The sequence below is a fragment of the Diceros bicornis genome, chromosome 8 (genome assembly GCF_020826845.1).
Source record: "Diceros bicornis minor isolate mBicDic1 chromosome 8, mDicBic1.mat.cur, whole genome shotgun sequence".
Taxonomy (NCBI): Eukaryota; Metazoa; Chordata; class Mammalia; order Perissodactyla; family Rhinocerotidae; genus Diceros; species Diceros bicornis.
Genome location: NC_080747.1, coordinates 745404 through 766085, shown reverse-complemented (window position 1 = coordinate 766085; position 20682 = coordinate 745404). Strand labels below are relative to the sequence as shown.

The 20682-nt window shown below is 57.5% G+C and overlaps 1 protein-coding gene across 3 annotated transcripts in view; it reads right to left on the bottom strand.

Annotated features, from left to right (window-relative positions):
* Positions 1-204: 204 nt before the first annotated feature.
* Positions 205-20682, bottom strand: part of MAEA (macrophage erythroblast attacher, E3 ubiquitin ligase) — a 41168-nt gene continuing 20690 nt past the window's right edge. Inside the window, exons 2-10 of one of the 3 annotated variants that reach the window (XM_058546520.1) lie at positions 17257-17439; positions 14932-15135; positions 10374-10496; positions 9569-9682; positions 6687-6763; positions 6147-6255; positions 2683-2816; positions 1430-1625; positions 205-1151 (exon numbers count right to left, since the gene is read on the bottom strand). In XM_058546520.1, the coding sequence (XP_058402503.1) occupies positions 1056-1151; positions 1430-1625; positions 2683-2816; positions 6147-6255; positions 6687-6763; positions 9569-9682; positions 10374-10496; positions 14932-15135; positions 17257-17439 (1236 nt within the window). In that variant the 3' untranslated portion in view covers positions 205-1055. The remainder of the gene's footprint in view (positions 1152-1429; positions 1626-2682; positions 2817-6146; positions 6256-6686; positions 6764-9568; positions 9683-10373; positions 10497-14931; positions 15136-17256; positions 17440-20682) is intronic. The other 2 variants (XM_058546521.1, XM_058546522.1) reach the window with 2 other exon arrangements.

Here is a 20682-nt window from a genome sequence, read left to right as displayed (position 1 = left end):
GGGCCTGGAGCAGGACTCCGAGATGGAGCTCTTGGGGGCGCAGCTGTGTCGTCGTCACATGGGGGCTGGAGGGGCTGCACCGGGGGCTGCCCATGGCCAAGCCAGGCCCCCGTCCCGCCCACCGCTCACCAAAGGGGCTGGCGTGGGGGCGCAGACATGACCCGAGTGTCAGAAATGCACAGCAGCTTCCGCCTCACACAGAAATAAGAAATAGAAAACCCTTTTATTAACATGTTTTACATTTACAGTTTATTAGCTAATCAACATCAACATGCAAAAAGAAGCACTAAATGCAAACCCCTACGTATGATACGGTCAAGTGTGAACTACAACAGTTGTTTGATTTGAAAAATCATCGGTGGTTATTTCAACTGAACTATTAGTTTCTGTAATGAACAGTGTTTAGATCCAGTCACGGAACCATCTGGCAAGGCCTCTGCAGAAACGCAGTCCCGTGGACTTCCACGCGAATACATTCTCAGGCAGGAGATGAGGCGGCACCGACGATGTGACACTGACCCACGTGCGTCCTGATGCCACGGGCAGGAGCAGTCCCTGCCCCTGCCGCGGCCTGGCATTTTGGCAGCAGGTCTACAAGAAGTCACGAGGTCCCTCGTGGCACTGCGTCCCAAGTCGCGGCAGGTCCATCGGCGTGGCCGCCCCTCTCCCAGGCCACAAGAAGGACCAGCCCATTCCCCAGGGTTCATCATTAGCAAAAGGGAGGAGACTGAGAACACGGGGAAATAATCCATTCCGACGTCTGACATGTTCTGAAGTTTCCCTCGGTGTGAAGTCAGTCTTTAAGGAAGTTTCTTTGAAGGTGAAAGTACTTTTCAGAAACATCAAACAGTTGACTCACGTTACAAAATCCTACCAATCAAAACGCTGTTTCAAGTACAAACCTGTTGCATCTCATTCCTTCTCTCCTAAGAGTATCTGTCGTCGCTCACTCATCTTTGGTCGCAAGAAACAGAAACGCCGCAGCAGGGGGGGCGTGAGGGTGAGGGGCTCCCCACCGTCGCCTGACCCCACGGCACGCGCTTGGCGACTTGGGCCTACATGATGTACACTTTCTCAGCTTGCGAGAAGTGGAAGACTTCTTTGGTTCTTGGGCAAACAACTTTATCATCTTGACGGATGGAGAGCAGAGACTGAAAAATAAGACCGAGTGCATTAAGACAAGCCAATGCAACACGCGTTAAGATTTCTATTAAAAATCCACACAACGAACTATCAGGGAATAAATCATTATTCTGCAAAGTTACTTCTGGAAGGTACTCCCATCAAGAAGCCCCAAGCTTCTCACCCACCCTGCCCCCCCAATCCCTCCTTCAAATGACAGCTCAGGGCTGGAGCCCGTCTGCTCCTGCTGCAAACGGAGAGGGGGACAGCCCGCCCTCCCCCGGCCCCCGCCCCCTCCGGCCCTCACATTGTAGCCGTAGACGTAGCCGTTTGGCAGCATCATGGGCGGGTTGTTCTCGTTCATCACATCGCCCGAGATCTTGCAGACCAGGCGGGAGTTGGCGCAGTGGGCCATGGGCAGGGGCTGCGCCAGCTTGTTCAGCGAGCGGCTGCACACGGGGCAGTCGGGGCTCTTGGAGCTGCCGTCCTCCTTGTAGCACTGACTGTGCTTCAGGTTAAGGAAGGGTCGCGGGGTGGCGGGCGACAGGGTGCATTGGGGCTGCTCCCTCCCAGCCGCTCGGGCACCAGGCAGAAAGCCAGTGTGGAGTTTTCTTTCAGGCAAAGAAAACACTACATTTGGCAGGAAACAGCCTCACTGAGGCCTGAGTGGGAACAAGAGCCCAGGGTCCCTCCTGCATTTGGAAAGAGGGAACAGGTAAGCTCGGCAGCCCCACGTGCCCTCCCCACCCCGTGCACCGGGACGGGCTCAGACCCAGAGAAGGCTGAGAGCTACAGAGCAAGTGCTTCTCTCGAAAGCGCTAGACATAGGCTACCCTGGCTCCCCGCCAGGCTCTGCTGGGCACCAGCAGTGGCCCCGGGACAGTCATTAGCCCTCTGGGCCCCTGTCCTCCTCAACAGGACCCAAGTCCTGTCACACATGGGGCCTGTCCAATGTGCCCAGCGTCAGATGACGGTGCTGACAGATGATGACTAAGGGGTCCTGATGGGGAGAAACCTAGGGGCAATCCGGGAGGGGACCACATTCTGTACTCAAGAGGGATCTGCCATCGGGACAGAGGGACCCACATGCTGGGGTAGGAAGGTCTCAGCTCTCTGGGGACAGGACTGCTGCTCCATGAGATGTGACCACCGTTTCATGAGTTCGAGAAGAGAAGACACTTGGCCAGGCCAACAAGGGCTCAGACCAACTAAAGTTCTAGAGGATTCTTGGGAATCTCATGGGAAAGTACTCTGAATGGTTGAAGTCCCAGCTGCCAGGAAACATGCAAACATCTGCTGTCTGATCACCAGGCAGTGCTCCTGGCACGTCTGGAACGAGACGGAGATGGAGCGGGCTCAGTGAGGTTTCTGCAACCAAGCGAAGACAAGACTCTCTGCCTCCGACCGTCTCCACACCGCGGAGCCACAACACAAGTCATGAGCCCAGTCTGCAGTTGGTTCTCCCGACAGAAGACAAAGGTTGGCAAGGAGCAGGATCACGGACGTGAAGCCAGACCGAGTGGGGCCGAGCACAAGGGGCCCCCACAGCCGGAAGGATACGGTGTCTTTATCGCCGAGAGGCCGGCCTGCAGGGTGAGGGTGAACACGGAGTTGTTTCCCAGCTGGTGCAGCCGGTAGTTGTCGTACCGGAACTGCTGGATCAGCATCCGCCACCGGGCCGGGTCCAGCAGGTCCTGTAAGAGACAGGGCAGGGCACACTGGGGACCCTCTGGGGACAGCTTACAGAAGCACGCTGTCATCACTGACAGCACAAACCAACCTGCAGCTCTTTCCCCGTGGATGACACAGGCAACAGACAAACCCCCCGAGAGCCCTCGCTGGGCCCCGACCTCCAGGCGCTGACGGGACCCCGAGACCTAACTTCCTGGAACACTAACGTTCCCGGGGACACGCTGCTCTGGAGGCCTCATGAAAAGAAGAGGACCCAGTGAGCTGGAAGGACAGCTGGGCACAGAGCACGCTCTGGAGTTAAAGGAAAAGCCTCATTCCAGAAAATGACTTGGTAAACGGGACACGCACCTCCACTGCAGGTGGAAGGGCCACAGGACACAGAATTAACCCTGGCTGACGTCTGTCCCTACCATGACCCGGCTCAGACTCAGAGGTCACGTCCTCACGCCAACCAGGAGCCCGCCTGCGAGGAGGCGCCGTCAGCCGCCACGAGGCTCCTCCAAGTCCCAGTTTTGGGACACATCACGCTGCACTTCAACGTTCCAGAAAGTGTGTTTTCAATGTTATTTTTATCAAAACGAAGTCCGTGGAGGTTAAGCCGTGGTCCCGAAGCCCGCACTGAAGGTGACAGCCCCGGCACCAGCTCCCGAGACCCAACTCTTTGGCTCCGGGCGGCCGCCTTGCCCTGCTTCTCGTGTGACATCTAGACACGCGGCCAACATCCCACCCCGAAGGACGAGCGTGCTGCTGCCCTGACATGGCAACTCAGCCGCCTCTCGCGACTGCTCTCGTTCTCTGCTCTGGTCGCTCTGGCTTCAGGACACCCCACTGCCTCGACTCTCCCTTAGGTTTTCTGTACCCTGAACTGCCTGTTTCCTCCAAGCCCAGGTTCTCCCGTGTGCATCTCAGTTTTCGCGTTGCTGAATTCTTCTGACCATCATTCACTGTTAAGTGTCCGTGGGCTGCGCCTGTCACCCGGCCGGCCTGGACTCTGCTGGAGACGCCCACGCAGATGGAGGGCTCTGCTCCGGGGAGGTGACGTGCGCGCTGGCTGCCATGGCTTCTCCTTTGTGCTGGCACGGAGCCTTCCCCGAGGCTCGGCCCTCCTGCCCTGGAGGTGGCGGATGGCAGCACTCCTGGCTCCCTGCTGCCCTGCAAGGCCCCCTCAGGGAGGAAGGAGACACGGACTCCACACCCGTCCTGAGCTGGACGCCTCATCTCCAAGGGCCGGTCAGCCTTTCCTGCATTTCTAACCAATCTTCTCCAGAGCAGGGAAGAGACATGTAAGATGTTATGAGTTAGAATCTGAGTCGACTCCCCCCCTGAAGATCTCTGTGACCTGATGATTTTAATTATAAGATATTCCTAAACCCCGTAGAACTTGTGAATTCAAGCAGGGTGGAGAAGCTTCCAGCCGCCTTCCGATGTGAGGGGGGACCTTCGGAGATGCTTAGGTCATGAGGGTGGAACCCCCACGGATAGGATTAGTGCTCTTATAGAAGGGACCCCACAGAGCCCCTAGACCCTTCCCCCATGCGAGGACACGGGGAGAAGTCTGCACCCGGAAGAGGCCCTCACCTGACCGTGCCAGCACCCTGATCTCAGACTTCCAGCCTCCGGAACCATGAGAAATAAATATCTGCTTTTTCTGTGTGTGTGTGAGGAAGATCAGCCCTGAGCTAACATCCATGCCAACTCTTCTCTTTTTGCTGAGGAAGACCAGCCCTGAGCTAACGTCTATTGCCAATCCTCCTCCTTTTTTTTTCCCCAAAGCCCCAGTAGATAGTTGTATGTCATAGTTGCACATCCTTCTAGTTGCTGTATGTGGGTTGCGGCCTCAGCATGGCCAGAGAAGCGGTGCCTCGGTGCGTGCCCGGGATCTGAACCTGGGCCGCCAGTAGCGGAGCGTGCGCACTTAACTGCTAAGCCATGGGGCTGGCCCCAATTTCTGTTTTTTATAAGCCACCTAGTCTGCGGGATTTTGTTACAGCAGCCGGAACAGACTAAGACAGGGGCCAAGACAGAAAACAAACCAAATAAATAAGCAATATACATATGGAAAAATGTGGATGCGGCTGTGGATTCAGGTAACAGGCAGAGGCCGGGAGTCTGGAGGTGCGTCTAGAAGGAGCCTACACAGCCGGGAACGGACCCTCATGGGTGATGCTGGTGGGAGCACAGGAGGAGAGCTGGAGAGAGAGCCCTGTCTTCTGAGAGAATTCCTCAGGGGCCACAAGCAGAAGGTGGGTGGAAATGCAGACGGAAAAGGCCATTCTGGGAAGTCTGAGACGGAATGAAGAACATGTTACTGGGAACCGAAGGAACGGCGATCATTGTTATACAGAGGCCAAGTGCTCAGCTGAACTGTGTTCCTGTCCCGCTGTCTGCGGAAGGTAGAAGCAGTGACGGATGAAATCGCATACCCGGCTGAAGCTGTTTCTGAGCAGAGTGTTGAAAGGGAAGCTTGGCTTCTCTTGAGTGTTTACAGTAAAATATGAGAAGAGAGAAATGACTTAAAGATGGGATTGTCAGTCAAAAGGAAGAAGAGCTTGAGGATCTGGAAAAGTCTCAGCCTGTCCACTCTGCCAACACTGAGAAAGCCTGCGGAGGAGAGAACTCTCAGGGCGGGCCAAGCGATCCTTCCATAAAGAGACAGTGGGGGTGTGACCAAGAACTTAACCAGCCACCCTGCAGGAACACGGCAGGTCTGACTTGAAGGGGAGGGAGACGGAAGGAACGAGGAAGGCTGTCAGACTGAGATCTGACAAGACAGGACCACAGAGCTACTTGGCTGTCAACGTGCAATATGCTTCAAGACGGGAAGAAGGACCCGAGAGGCGATTCAGAGATCATCAGGGCTGCCCCTAGGTTTCAACAGGCCAGATGACCCCCCCAAAGCCACGGCGGCTGGTTAGCGATGCTGCAGGCCCACACCCCTGCCCAGACCACACCAAGACCACAAGGTCAAGGGCAGCAGGGGCCTCCACAGGGGAGGGACCAAGCACGGAAGACGTGCCCAGTGACCCTGGCACAGGGAAGAGAAAGACCACGACAGAAACAATCGAGGCTGGAAAAGCACCAGCCAGACCACATCTGTCCAGCTTCTGACCAAGGTGTTCCAGACAGAGAAGGGCAAGGAGAGGGCGACGGAGGCAGGCAAGGCACCAGAGCCCAAGCCCTGGGCTTTCTAGGCTGAACACGTGTGACGCTCTCTGATCCAGCAAAACAGGAACGAAACACGGGAGAGAGCCACCTGGAGTGCTGGTCCTGCTCGAGCGTGGGAGCGGCCACAGCCCAGCCCTCTGGAGCCTGAGGGCACAGGCGCAGGTTACCTTGTAGGGGGAGATGTGCGTGTCTGGCGGGAAGGCCAGCATGCCCATGACCTGGCGGACTTCGTCCAGCTGGCTCCCTTCGGCCTGACTGAAGTGCTTTCTTGCGTGTCTAGAAAACAAGACTTTGGTTCATCTAAGTTTGCACTGTCATCTTTAAGACTCTGAGCTCAGTCTACACCACAGCCTCAGGACCAAGGGAGCCCCACCCCGTGCCACCTGGGCCAGGGGCTGCCGGGAGCTCAATGCACTGGGCGCGACCCCACCCAGACGCTGGAGAGCAGCGTCATGGAGAAGCCCCTCAGGGAGATGGGGCCAGGCCCACGCACCAAGCGCAGAATCCCACAGAGGAAACACCCAGGTGCGGCAACCAAGCCGCAAAGGGCACCCGCCCAAGCCCTTCCATGTGGCCCTGGCTACGGGCACCAAACCCCGGCAACACCAACTGCACCCAGATGCCCCTGCCCCACGCCCGCCCTGGGACGTCAGGGAGGGAGCCCCACCCTCCGGTCCAGGGACCATGTGCCCATCTGCACGTCCTACCTCACCGCGTCCAGTCTCTTGTTCTGCCGGATGAGTTCGATGAACTCCTGAATCCTTAGGCTGAACTCCAGGCAGCTCTGGGGACAAAGGCACGACGAAGCTCAGAAGACGCCCCCGCAGAGGCACGCCCCCGCACACCCCGCCAGACCAGCTCGACGCTACGCACACACCGCCACAGACGCTCAGAGCCACCGGGAGGCAGGTCTGACGCCAAAACTGCAATGTCAGCCCTGGCCCACACTGTTGGCTCTGGTGTCCGCGGCCCAGCCTGTGCCTGCACAGCCTTGGGGCAATGTGGCGCGAGCAGCACTGCAAACCAAGGGGCAATGGCCCCGAGCAGCCCCCGTGGGGCTGGGCCCTGGGCGCCTGACAGGAGTCACTGAGGGTGAGAAGCAGCTAGCAGTCACTTCGAGGCGCTGGGGCCACGACTTCCCGAGTGTCCACGTGATGGCAGGTTCCCAACTCATTGAGGACGAAGCGGCTCCCCAGAATGTGTTATCACCAGGAAAGTCACACGAGCCCGAGCATGCCACGCTTCCTTCTCCCAACCCCACTCCCCTCCTTCAGCACAGCCTCGGCAGGGGCCTCGGACTCAGAATCGCGAGCTGCTGGGTCTGTCCCCAGGGTCTGTCCCAGACAGGTGCTGCTCTGGGAGAGGCGGGCCACCCATGCCGAGGCCCTGACGCCTGGTGGAGGAGGTGCGGGATGGTGGCACCTTGCACGGGCAGAAGAGGAGCAACAAGCGCAGAGCGGGTGAGAACCTGGGTCTCTAAGCAGGGCGCACCGGAAGGACTCGTGGCGGGTAGGGGCCCTACGGACGCCTGGGGAGAAGGTTCTAGCCAGAGGAAAGAGCCAGTTCGAGGCCCTGCAGTCGCCAGGACCAGGCAGGTGGGCAGAGGTGGCGAGAGATGGTCAGACGCTGGCTCCTGTGAAAGGCGGGGCCCCAGGGTTTTCGGAGGGTGCGAGGGGCCTGGGGCGGGAGCTGCTGGAAGGAGGTGGGCCAAGGCGGCTGAGTGTCTGGCAGGCGTCCGGAAGGAGGTGGGCCAAGGCGGCTGAGTGTCTGGCAGGCGTCCGTCCAACGGCTCCGCCCGGGGTTCTGAGGGGTGCTAACCGTGCACTAGCGGCCGGGTCACTGGTACTGAAGCCTAAACACGAACACTGAAATCTTAGTGGCATCAATCCAATTTGGGCTAAAACTCTTGTGGCTGAGGGTAGGGAGCAAGCAGGCAAAATTCACTTTTGTAACTGAAGATGAAAAGCTGGATTATTTTACAAAAGAAATAATTTAAACTATATCTTCAACGTGGTTTCAGAAAACACTCAGTATTTCCCACCAGAAACAGTATGTGTGGAATTCATAGAAGAAGCAACTCTTAGGGTTCTTCACTCATTTGTCACTTTGACTTCCAGGGTACCCAGACCACAAGATGGCACCAACGGAAATTCCACACGGCCAGTAGTCAGTCAACCCTGCCCCCACCCCGAGCCTCCAGGGGTGCTTGCTGCATTCTCAGGAAGCACCTCAGCCGGACCCATCAGGGGTGCCCTCCATGCGGCCCCAGCCCACTCCACAGACACAAGGGTGGAGCACCGGCTGACGTGACTGATGATGGACTGTGCTGCCCAGAGCCGGGGGCTGGCCAGGGCAAAGGTGCAGAGAGCCACTCACCTGGCGCCCAGCACGTCCACACCACGGGTGCTCCCGGCAAGGCGGGTGTCCCTGCCCTCCCCCTCCTCCCCACCCTCTGCGCCCAGGCAGCAGTCTGGCCCGACCCCAACTGGGGGAGCATGTGCCGTGTGCTGAGCGGCAGGTGTGGCACAAATCATGAAGAGGAACGAAGTCCTGGCCCCAGTGACGAGCTCCCTTCAAAGGCCAGACCAGCAGGGGCCGAAGGGAGACCGGCAGGAAGAGGCCTTGCCTGCCTCCCCAGGGCAATGGATGATCTCCACTTCTGCACTCAGGGGCACTGGGGGCTGTGTCTAAAAGCAGGAGGGAGCCGCTGGGCGGACGTGCCAGACAAGCAGTGTTACGGGTAAACTCTCACTTTATACAACTGACGCGTTCAAACACGTCGTTATTTACAACAGCCCTTGGCTCTATGTGGTTAACGGTCAAACGGTCCACTAATAGGTAAACTACACATGTACTGAAACTCCAGGATTCAGACTCAAACGTATAACACCACGATTCTAGATGGTCACACCGAGTACTGCACGCTGGCTACATCCTGTGCTATCTGTGACAGGCATGGGGCGGCCACGTGTGTGGTTCCATCTGACTTTCCAGACAGGCAGCGTGGACCCCGCTGCGCCAGTGTCGGGCAGTGACTGGAGGCCTGAGTCAGCCCACAGATGCTAGGATAACTGGCACACCGTTATCCCAGAAGTGTTCTCCAACTACGGGAACTTGGCCTCAAAGTTTCCTTTCTCGTCTGGAGTCTCAGGACTGATCTGAGGGGTCCCGCTTGCGTCTGTGGCCCCTCCATGCTCCTCTCTCCTCTCCCCTCCCCGGCCTGCGTGTGCGCCCGCATGTGTGAGCTCATGCACATACACGAACTGTGTGGTCTGTCCACCTCACCAGGGCGTCTTCCAAATGCATTGTTGTCTGGGTACTTGTGTTCTTTCAAGGCAAATGGAGAGGTGACAGGATCTGCTGTCCTGGATCTGGCTCCCCGCCCCCCGCCCTGCCCCCATGGCTGCGAGGCCCCACCTGAGACCCAGCCCCCGTGGGCACGCCCTCGCCAAGCAGCAGCGTTGTCTGGGAGGCGAGAGGGCTTGCAGAAATGCCCATGAAGACGGGAGGCCTAGCTTCCTTCTGACCTAGCTCCCACCGTGTGCGCAGCTGTGGGGTTGGAGCAGGCGAGCGGGCGAGAGTTACATACCACTTCGGGCTTTCCTTTTATGGTTTCCATACCAAGATCCTCACTCTCTTTAGGGGAGCCACTGGCCACTCTACTTTTCCGTCCTGTCTTCGCGTCGTGCTCACTTTGGCGGCCCTGAGTGGCAGAGAGTGTCACCCTTGGCTGGTGACTGTGTGCACACAACAAGCTCAACCGGGGAGGGGTTAAACGCACTCGGTTTAGAAAAAAGAAAACAAACAGTTTTTCTAACGGAGGCAGGGGAAGGTTAATACCAGTTAACCATTTCTGTAAGCCCCGCGGTGACACTACCTTTTAGTAAGCATGTTCAAATTCTGTAATTTATGTTTATGTGTCTATTTTTTAAGCTGCTTGTGGGTCTCAAGAAAAGCTGTATTTGAGAAGAATATCTGAGCCCGGAACTCGACACCCTTGCCCGGGGGCACCAGCTTCCCCAGGGGCTCCCCGCGTCCTGACTGAACAGCAGGCACACGGCCCCAGGCTCCAACCCAGCAGCGCTGAACATGCTGCGCGCCCGGCCACCACCTCGCCCTTGACTCGCACGCTTGGAACAGTGGTCCAAGCAGTAAGGCAAACGGGCGCGCTCTTCAGGGATTTTATCTAAAAACCAAACATCACCACTGAAAAACCAAGACCCACACCAAACCCCACAAGCCCAGCCCACGAACCAGAACCAAAGAACTCGGAACCAGCAGGTGGAGGCGTGCTGGTTCCGGGGAGCTGGCACAGCCTCCGACCACCCCAGTTCCGCATGAGCGCCCCGCCCCCGCCCCCCAGGCGCGCCCTGCGCCCCCGGAGCCCCGCACACCTTCATCTTGCGCAGCCGGGACTTGTTATCGTGGCACCAGGCCAGGCAGGTGGCGGTCTCGCGCCTCTCCAGGGACTCCTCCACTTCTTTGGCCGTCAGGAACATCTCGATGTTCACTAAGTCCTTAGGGGAAGAAAGCGGTGCGTGCTCAGACCACTGGCACTGGACTCAGGCATTGGACCCCTGGACCCCCGCCTCAAGGGCCGCGGACGCCCTCGGGCTCGCTCCCGGCGGGCTCGCTGCCAGCAACCTCGCCCCGACGCTAACCCTGCGCCCCACTGTGCAGCCTGGCAGAAGGGCTGGGGGTGTTCTGATCTCGCAGGAGCACACCCTGCGGGGTCTGGCCATCGGCAAGGCCTGTGCCGCATTTAGATACCGTCTCCCGAGCCCCACCCAGAACCTTGGGGCCCCGAGGGCAGAGCCCACCCCCCCTTCAGCCCTACACCAGGAAAACCTGGAGACCCCGGCAGCCCACACTCTCACTTTCCGTGTGTTTTCTCTTGTTAAGATTTACCTGAACTCGAGGTTTTTGAGAAGGGGCAGGCTCTGGCCCAGTTTTCTCTCCCCTCCCCTTCTCTCCAATGCCTTCGCTCTTCGGGAAGACCGGCCCAGGGCGTGCATCCCCGAGCTCTGGAGGAGCCCACAGTAAGGAACCTCCACCAACTCAACCACACATCTGCTGCAGTTAAGGGAGCTCCGTGTGGTGCCCGGGGCCTGCAAGGCCGCCAGGAAGGATGACTTCCCCAGCTGCACAGGGTGCAGGGCGGGGTGCTGAATGCGCCCACGCCACACCAGCCAAAAACGTTAGCCGACATCAGTTTCTCAGTGAACGGGTGGAACAGCCAACCCAAGGGATCCCTTGCACTCTCAAGTGACCACGGACGCTCTACGTGCTGGAGTCCCACACCAGCAGGCGAGCCGTGACTCAGACATGTCTCCAGCGTCCCGGTGCAGGCCTCACACTGCGGCTCGGCACTGCTAGAGGGCAAGTCGGCTTCCTTGTCCACTGTCTCAGCCCAAGGTCAGCCATGGCAAAGCAAGTTAGGAGTTCACCACAGAACCTCCACGTCCAAGCAGCCAGGGCAGGCCGACCTCCGCGCAGGAGCTGTGGCTGGAGGAGGCCTCAGAGGCCCCCAGTGAGTGCAGCACGGGATACAAGCTTTTCAAGAGACGCAACCACAGCAACTCAGACACTGTTGTATCTCAGGTAGGCAGTAAGTTAACACACAGAAACAACTACATTATAGCTCATGACTCTGCAGTTAAAACCAGACATTTACAGCAAAATTAACAACAAAAAACAATAATCGGAGTTCATGGCAATGCACAGGCTCAGCATGCACTGCACCCGCGGACCAGCACAGGTCCCCCTGGCTGGCTGGCTGTGCAAACAAGTGCTTGCCGGTGAGGGCAGAAGAGCAGAAGACCAAAAGGGCAAAGGGTGTGCACCAGCGGAGGGCCGGGCGCTGGAGACCACCTGTGAGCGCTCCAGGTTCTGAGGAAGCTCTGCAGCGGGCAGTTCAGGGTGGCCATGCAAGGGCAGCTCTACTGTGCCCTCAGTAAGGATGACAGCTGGGCTGCCAGAGGCTGAGAGTGGGTGGTGCCCCGACGCCACCCCACCTCACACGGCCTGACACCCCACCAGGGCTCCCGGAGCCCATGTCCTGACTGCCAGGCCTGGGGATGAGGGGAGGGCACAGAGCAGGACTCAGGCCAGGAGGACCAGGTGTGTGGCCTGGACAAGCCCCTTTGCCCCCGGCCACACTGCCTCCTCCCCCTGCCCCTCTTGCGGGCCACAGCCCACAGCCCCATAGCCATGTGTGAAGGCCCAGCGTCGGGTTCCTATTCACTGAACAGGGTGAGGCGGCACCTCGCCTCAGAGGAGGTTGTGCTCTTAGATCACTTCTGTGACCTTTTCTCCACCACCTTCTGACTCTTTTCCTGAACCCATCCTGTCAGGCACACGCTGGCTCCTCCCACACGAGGTTCCAAGGCTCTTCCTCTCCTGTTCTCCATCCTTGTTTCTCAGCTCTGCTCTAAATCCCAAGAGGTGGCCTTCCGCCCACACATCACGGTCCACCGTGTGTCCTCCGTCCACACAGCTGCAGTGTCTGGATCTTTCTCTCTCCTGCTGACGGTTTCCCTGACGTCCACATGCCCTTGGCCGTGGAAGTCACAGGAGTGACGTTAAACCAGCTGGCTGGAGGGGTGCCAGCGTGTACAACATAAACCAAAACTAAACATCATCCAAGAAAGCCAGGTGTCCACACACGTGAGGTGCCAGCATTGCGGTTTCTAACCGGATGGACACAGACAGACATGACTGCAGGCATTCCTCTCCTCTGTGACCGTCGGCGCTGCCTGCGGCTCGAGGCCCCCCGTCTGGGCTGGCCTGGTGCTCTCTCTTCATGGTGTCTTTTGATGAACAGATTTCTTAATGAACCCCAATAAACCAGCCTCTTCCTATCCTGCGGGAGGCCCCGCCCCACCCTGAGGGCAGGAGGACATCCTCCTAGAAGTGACTTCAAGGTGCGCATGGTATGAAGCTGGGGGTTTCACATGGAGATCCTGCGGCGCCCCCTGTACAGGATGTCCAGGATCTGACTACCATCTGAGCAGGGCCTGGAGCAGAGCAGCAACTTCTTAGGGGCCCCAGCATCCCCCGCATTCTGTTCTTCACAAAGCAACCAGGGTGAGCGTTTTAAAGCAACTCCTCCACTGCACCCTTCCTGGGCCCATTTCAGTTGAGTGAACCCCCAGTCTCCCAGCTCTGCACGTGCTCTGACCCCATCCCAACACATGGCAGCTCCGGGGCCTGTCCTAGGACCCTCCCCTCATCCCCCTTCAAGCCTAGCCTCGTGTCTCCTCGACAAGGTCTGCCCCAACCAACCTTCTGAAATTCGCCCTCCTCCTGTCCCTCTCTGCCCTGTGCACCTCTGTAAACACGTCACCCTCACACAATCCCACTGGACTCCATGCCTCTCTCCCCCTACAGAGCACACATTCCTTGGAGCCAGGAGGTGCGGGTAGCTTGTGATTCCCCAGCCACTGCAAGGTGCGCTCAGCCATGCCCTCGCAGGTCTCTCTAAACACCACCGCAGATGGATGGGACATGCCAGGCGAACATGAGGCAAGGAGAGCCTGTCAGTCAGGCAGAAGCTGGCTGGTCGGACGGGGAAGAAAGAGGGTGGGTGGGACGGGTGGGAGGGGCTGCTGGGCACCAGAACTGAGACTGGTGGCCCCGCTGTCCACTGCAGGAGCCTGGGCACCTGGGAGCTGCCCAGGGCTGGGGTGCGCACGTGCCCCCTCTGCTGCGTCAGTGTGACGACCACGTCGAAGGAAAGGAGCAGAGCCCACAGGGGCCCAGGGAGCACAGGGGCCTGGGGGTGGGCGAGAAGTGTTGCGAGCAGGACACGGCAGAGGCAGGATGGCAGATGGCCGAGTCCAGGGGATGACAAGGAGCCTGCCTGGGCAGGGGGCTCCTGCCATGGCCTGGGGCTGAGGCCAGGATGGTGACACGGAGATGGTGGATTGGTGGGGCCAGGGCGCACAGCCAGGACCTTTGGACACCTGCGTGGGGTCGAGAGCATAGCACCGAGGGGGACCCGAGGCCACGTCCCAGGACTGGGGGACAGGGGGTCTTATGCTGGGCTTTGGAGCTTCCAGGGCTGAGGCCCATTTGGCCCTAGGTGGGAGCCACACACACGTGGGTGGGATTTAAGCCACAAAATGGGATGGGATCATGGTGGGGGAAGATGGGCCCAGAAAGGCCAGCAGTGTTTAGATTGGCTGAGGAGATAGGGAGGAGCACCCCCAGGACAGAGGGGTGGATTTAGCAAGTCCCAAGGGCATGGCAGAGGCCACAGCTCAAGGACAGAGCTGAGGCAGGATCCCACCCAGGATATGAAGACAATGAAGACACTGCTCTCTATAGAGATTCTGCCACCAGAGATTTCAAAACATGGTCATTTTAGTTAACGTGGGACATGGACATCACCTTAAATCTGGACGGGGCAGAGCAGGGGTGGGGGCGGGCATCTGGGCAGCTCCGACCGCGGTGGGCCCCCCACCATGGTGGGTGCTGCCCTCAGGGGACCAGGGGGACCACAGCCCGACAGCAGAGAGGCAGCCCCCAGCTAAACCAGCCCAAAGGCTAGAGAAAGGCGCAGCCACAGCTGTGAAGGCCTGGTCAGGGGGCGAGGTCACTGAGTGAGGCCACAGAGCCCCGCCCCTGCCGGACGCCTGCGCCACTGCCAAGCAGCCTGCTCTGCAGGCTCCACACTGCCCAGGAGAAGAGCACTGAAGGCAGCAGCACTGTTTATTTCTACGCCTGCACCATGGGTACCACTGAAAACAGACCCACCCTAGAAAAGCGGCCTCACGCCAATAAAAACAGCGCCAGGAGCACACCTGGTGTGGGGCCTCTATTGACCAGGGAACTCTGCCCCCACGGCACAAGCACACACGCCGCGCGGCAACAAGCACGTCCGAGGGTGGCCCGCGCCCTTCCCTCTCCCCGGCAGGCCGCAGGAAGCGAGCGGCGTGGATGCCGGCCCACCTCGATGCCGCTCTGCCGCGCCAGCTTCACGGCCGTGTTGTAGTAGCCACAGCGCAGCAGGTGCTCCACCATCATGCGGTCCATGCGCTTCCTCTTCCACATGCTGGCCGCTGCGGGCTGGTCGCTGCTGTGCTCCTTGAGGTGCTCGATCCTGCGCTTGCACAGCTTGGCGCTCTCGTCCTCGGCCTGGATGGACTCCACCGCCTGAGACACGTAGCACAGAGGAGCGGTCAGGATGGGGCGGTGACCAGGCTGCCCCATCCCGAGCGTCCACAAACAGGGGGCAAGGAAAAGTCAGAGGAAGGCTGGGGAGGTCCCTGGACTGCACAGGGGACGTAAAGGGAGGAGTGTCCCCCTGCCCATGAGGCATGTCTCCGCTCAGCTGTTACACTGCGAGGCATGTCACAGCCCACTCTGGATATTCAGCCTTCTTTCCAGGGACGTTATGTACATTCAGGTATATATCCTGCAGCTATGTTGCCAGATACGTATAATCTCAAATTTGTTATAGCTTCTTGGCCAATTAAACCAGTTATCATTATAAATTGACTTTCTATCTCTTATAGTACTTGTTTCCTTAAAGTCAATTTTGTTCAAAATGAATACAGCTAGACAGAAATGTTCTATTCCTGCACTGCCCAATACAGCAGCCACACTCAATCACCTGAAGTGGCTAGTGCAACTGAGGAACTGAATTCTTAATTTTATTTCATTTAAATATTAATGGCCACATGTGGCTGGCTATTGGCTACACACTGGACAGTGCAGGTCCAGAATTCTCAGTGACCCTGTTTTCTTTCAGCACATTCCACTATTTTCTGGCCTCCAACTGCTGTCAAGAAGTCAGCTGTCGGGTATTTGCTGCTCCTTTAGAAGTGGTCTTTTTCCTCTAGCTGCTTTTAAGATTTTTCTGTCTGTGTTTTCTTAAGTTCCACTAAGTGAAAATCCTACGTAGGTTTATTTTTATTTATCCTGTTGGGACTCTGAACTGGTGACCTCCATCAGCTCTGAAAACCTCTTGGTCGTTCTCCTCACACCATCTCCACTCCCACCCACCTCTCCTTTCCGACTCTGGCTGAACACAGCAGTCTGTTCGCTGATGTCTCCTATCCTCTTATGTATTTTCATCTTTTTACCTCTCTGTGCTGCATTCTAGATAATTTCCTCAGACGTACCTTCCAGTTCACTAATTCTCTCTTTAGCTCTGTCTGATTAAGTGTTAAAATGTTTGTTATAAGCAAATATTTGAGTTTTTCACTTCAGTTATCATATTTTTCATTTCTTGAAGTTTTATTTGGTTCTTTTTAAACTCTGAATCACTTTTTGTACTTTCTTTTCCCTGCAGATATTTTCAAGCTGTTGTGTATTCCTTACTCAGTAAAGTGCAGCATCTGACCGTTTGTATATCTGAAGTCTGCGCAGATCTCTTTCTGTTGTGTCTGCTGTGTCTTGTGCACCTGGTTATCTCTGAGTGTGCTGGGGACTGTACTTGAATAATGTGATACTCAGACTGACACGTCCCCCACACGAGAGAACTGCATCTACTCTGAACAGCATCTACCTGCTGGAACACCCACACCAGGTAGAAGGTGAGGTTCTGGCTCACCCAGGTGTTCTGAACCCAGCCTGCAGTGCTCTGTCTGGGAAGTCTGCTGCTGGGGACCCCTCCCCGATATGTAGTGCTGTAGGGTCCTGCCATCAGGCTTCCCCTCTGCTGCCCCAGGGTCACTGGCTAGCAAGGCCCTCGGAGGAGCTCCCATTGGTGTGGCACGGCTGGCATTCCCAGGCACCAGTGGCTCCTCGCCTCTCTGACCCCCTGCCCTCCGATTCTGGTGATTCCCTTCTGTCTCATGAGCTCTTTGATACAGTCAATAAGATGTTTTAAAATATCTTATCACACTTTTTGGGTTGCTCTCAGTGGCATATTAGTCCAAACACCCTGTCTGCCACTCCCAGAAACAAGAAAGCCTACCTGCTGTTTTGAGGTGAAATTCTAACAATAATCAATCTGCTCCCCGTCCTGGGCTCCCTGTCTGGGCCTGGGACACTCTGGAGCCAGGACAACCAGCCCTACAGGAAGAGGAACATGGGGCTGGAAGCCAGCCCGCCAGAGGCTCGAGAGTGCAGACAGCGCAGAGGGGGACACCTCTCCCATGCTCCTGCCGCGACAGCCCACCTCTCTACTCAGGACTTCCTGGCCCCAGTCGCGACCCTGTTCCCACAGAAGACGTCCCCTCTTCAGGACAGACTGGGTACACGGGGAGGCTGGGTCTGTGGGGCCCACACTGCAGCCTGACGGGAGCACGACCTGGAAGCAGCACTGACCTTCCTTTTGAGGACACTAAGCTTCTCCACCACGCCATCCAGAAGGCTGACGACGGAGTCCACGGCAGGGCAGCTGCTCAAGGTCTTCTCCAGCTCAGCCACCACCATGGTGACGTGGCTGGTCTCCCGGTCAATGTTCTTCTGAGCAGCTCGAAAGCGTTTATTCAGTGTTTCATAGGGCACCTAGAAAGAAAGGAGATGGCTCAGATTCACACCATCATGTGCGAGCACCACATGGGGGACGTGCCGGCTCCTTCATGGCACTTTTTGAGGCAAAAGTCTTAGGCTTCTAGTTCTCTAACAATGTGTCTACTCTAAAATTTGACTGAGGCCCACAAAAGAATGAAGAGTCACTCACTTTCCTGGATGAGGGGACTAATGCAAATATGCATACTGTCCCCAAATCTACAGACACAGTGCCGCCTCCATGCCTTCCAAAAAAATCTTTAAATGTATGTGGACAAAATTATCCCAAGTTCATCTAGGATAACAAATAGTTAAGGAAATGACCACAAAGGAGAGTAGTACCGGGGCTTAAACCGACCAGGTTAGAAAACCCACGATGAACCTGGGAGGAGCCGTGTCGTGCAGCAGAGGCAGGACACTGACAAGACAGATGGGTACCAGGTCAAGGACATACAGAAAGTGGCACCTCAGCTGGACCAGGGTTGAACAGTGAGGGCACCAACACTCACGTGAAATTACAAGTGCACATCGGACCAAGCTCAGCAAGAGAACACTTATCTTTGCCTGGGTATAAAGGTAACCTATTCCCTACACACATGTGAAAAGTGAAACCCATGAAGAATAATGGAGAGTCCTGGTCACTCTCCTGCCGTCTCGACAGAGCTGCAGCTGATGTCCTCTTCCGCCCTGTTCTGTGCTCCGGGCTCGTCACAACACGACGAGGCTGCGGACTCAGCACTGCACCCTCGGGAATCCTATGGAAACCCGTCGAAGACGAGGACTTCCCCACCACCAAGGCTGCTCAAATGGCCTGGCTGCACTGGCAGCAGCGGTCCCCTGCAGAAACCTGCAAGGCTGTTATAAACCACACCCAAGGGAACGCTTCGTCTTCAGCTGTGCCCGGCGATGCGGAAGGACCCCCTCCCAGCAGGCACTGCGGGCTCCACCAACACTCGCTAGGCACCAACTGCGTGCCAGGCACCGTGATCCGCAGGGAGAAGACCGGGCCTGGCTCGGAGCCTGGCTTCCTGGGGGCAGAGATGCTGGGGCGACGGCAGAGACAGGAAGGGCCTGGCCCCAACCAAGGAGGGGGCCACCGCAGCAGGACTGTTCCCCGAAGACCCGCAAGGCCAGCACTGTCCCTGCCCCCAGCTGCCACTCCCACCCAGCCTCCCGTGGGGACTCGGTGGCAGTGGCAAACATTCCCATCCACACCTTGGGTTTTACCAGCCTGAGGGGCAGAACGCCACTGGACGAGCCCCGTCTGCCACACGGGGAGACCTCAGCACATGGCCACCACCGTGCCGGGACTGAGGCCAGTAAACACTTGAACCTGCCACGGGTCAGAGGGAGCTCTCAAACCACAACACAACTAGGAAACCAGACACAGCGGGACATGGGAGGCGGCGCCAGTGTCGCGTGCAGAACCAGCTGGAACCGCCCTTGCTGAGGGAGTGCGGTGCAGGCTCTCGCAGCACGCCGTGACAGCGGTAGCTGCAGGCGGTGAGCGCGGGGTATCAGCTCCCATCCCCACGAGCCGGCCTGCCCGGATCCGTGCTGCTGGCCAGAGTGGTCTGCAGGGCCCTCCATCACCCCACTCGGCCTGCCCTCACGGATGCTTCCTCCTGAGGATTCAGGATTTCTTGTAAAAAATGAGGGGGTTCTTTCTTTCTTTTCGTCTCCACTGGGTGAGGAAGTCAGCCTGAAGACACCCGTTTCCCAGACAGCACTCACCACGGTGCCCGGCCCAGGGGGCTTCTGAACAGACATCAAGTCAATGACCAAAGGAGGGAAAGTGCAGACAGAACCAGGCCCCATGCCCAGCACAACGCTCGGCAGGCTCCCCAACCATGCTCTGCCACGGCACCTGGCACCTTCCCTGGCGTAGGGCCCCCACACTCGACTCCATCTGAGTGTGCCCTGCCATGAGATGGAATTTCTGGAGGTTATGAAGTATGACTTAGTCTTTCCTACGACCATGCCAGGGTCTAGTTTGAGCAAGACACAGTGACAGGGCCATCCTCAACAGGTAGAGACACAGAGCGTCCGCAACACCCACATGTTTCCAAACCACCACCAGGGAAAGGTGTCTGCAGGCATCCTCAGTTGTACTGAGGTCTGTGGCCTAACCGGCCGGTCCTGACTTTACACCCCAAAAGAGCCTTCCGCCTCACAGTCAGCTCCGTGGCGCGTGGGTAAGGTGAAGCCACTAGCAGACAGCCGGCGGCAGATACGAATCCCTGTCCTCCACGTCCAAGCCTTAGTTTCCCAAACGCACCTCAGAATAAAACAACACAACACGGCATAGAGACCTGAGTGCGTGTGTCCACTAGACTCCTGGACGAGACACGAGTAGCTCTTAGAGGAAGGAGCTGGAATCGCGGTTGGTGGCATGCTTACCGACAACTGCATACTCCCTTTCAGAATCTAAGGCTATTTTTTAAATCGAAGTGTAGGCATTAATTTTACTGCTTTGAAAGAGTGAGAGCTCTGAGCTCCGCTCCAAGACCGGGAGCTGGTAAGCCAGCTCTGCCCTGACAGACGGGCAGGCCTCCCAGCATGGGGCTCCCACACACAGAGGGAGGTGCCCACAGCGCACCACGGAGACCCCCAGGGCCAGGACTGAAGACCACGCAGGAGTGCAGAAGGCCGGGAAGGCCTGGCTCCACCAGCACCCTCCTCTCCCAACACAGTGGAGCCAAGGCCTCAGGAGCCACCACCTGCCCCAGGGGCCCTGCAGACTGTGCGAGGACAGTCATGTGTGTCCAGTGTGACCAGGACTGACGCTTTCAGGAAACACAATAAAGCAGAATTACTAAATAATGAACTGAAACAATCCCACAATGCACAATAAACAAAAGCTCCAAAGTTTTATCATCAGACTCAGACATTAAAATTATATTTCAATAAATGTAATCAAAACAACCATAACATAGGAACAGAGACAAGGTCACAGGCCTGCACACACTGTCAGTTCCCGCACCAGTGATCACAATGCTCCTGGTCTGGGTGGCCGAACAGCCGGGCCAGAGTCCCCTTTTGAGCGCCGTTACGCACGCTGTCCTCCCCCAGGCTCCTCAGCACCGGCAGGCTCCCCCATGACGCAAGAGCCTGCTCCTCGGGGACAACTTACCCAATCTTGCTGGACTACAGCACAGTGACGCGCACGAGGGACATGTCTCGGCCACCCTGCCTTCCGTTCTGTAACACCGACCTGGAGAGCTCGCCCCACAGAGCCAA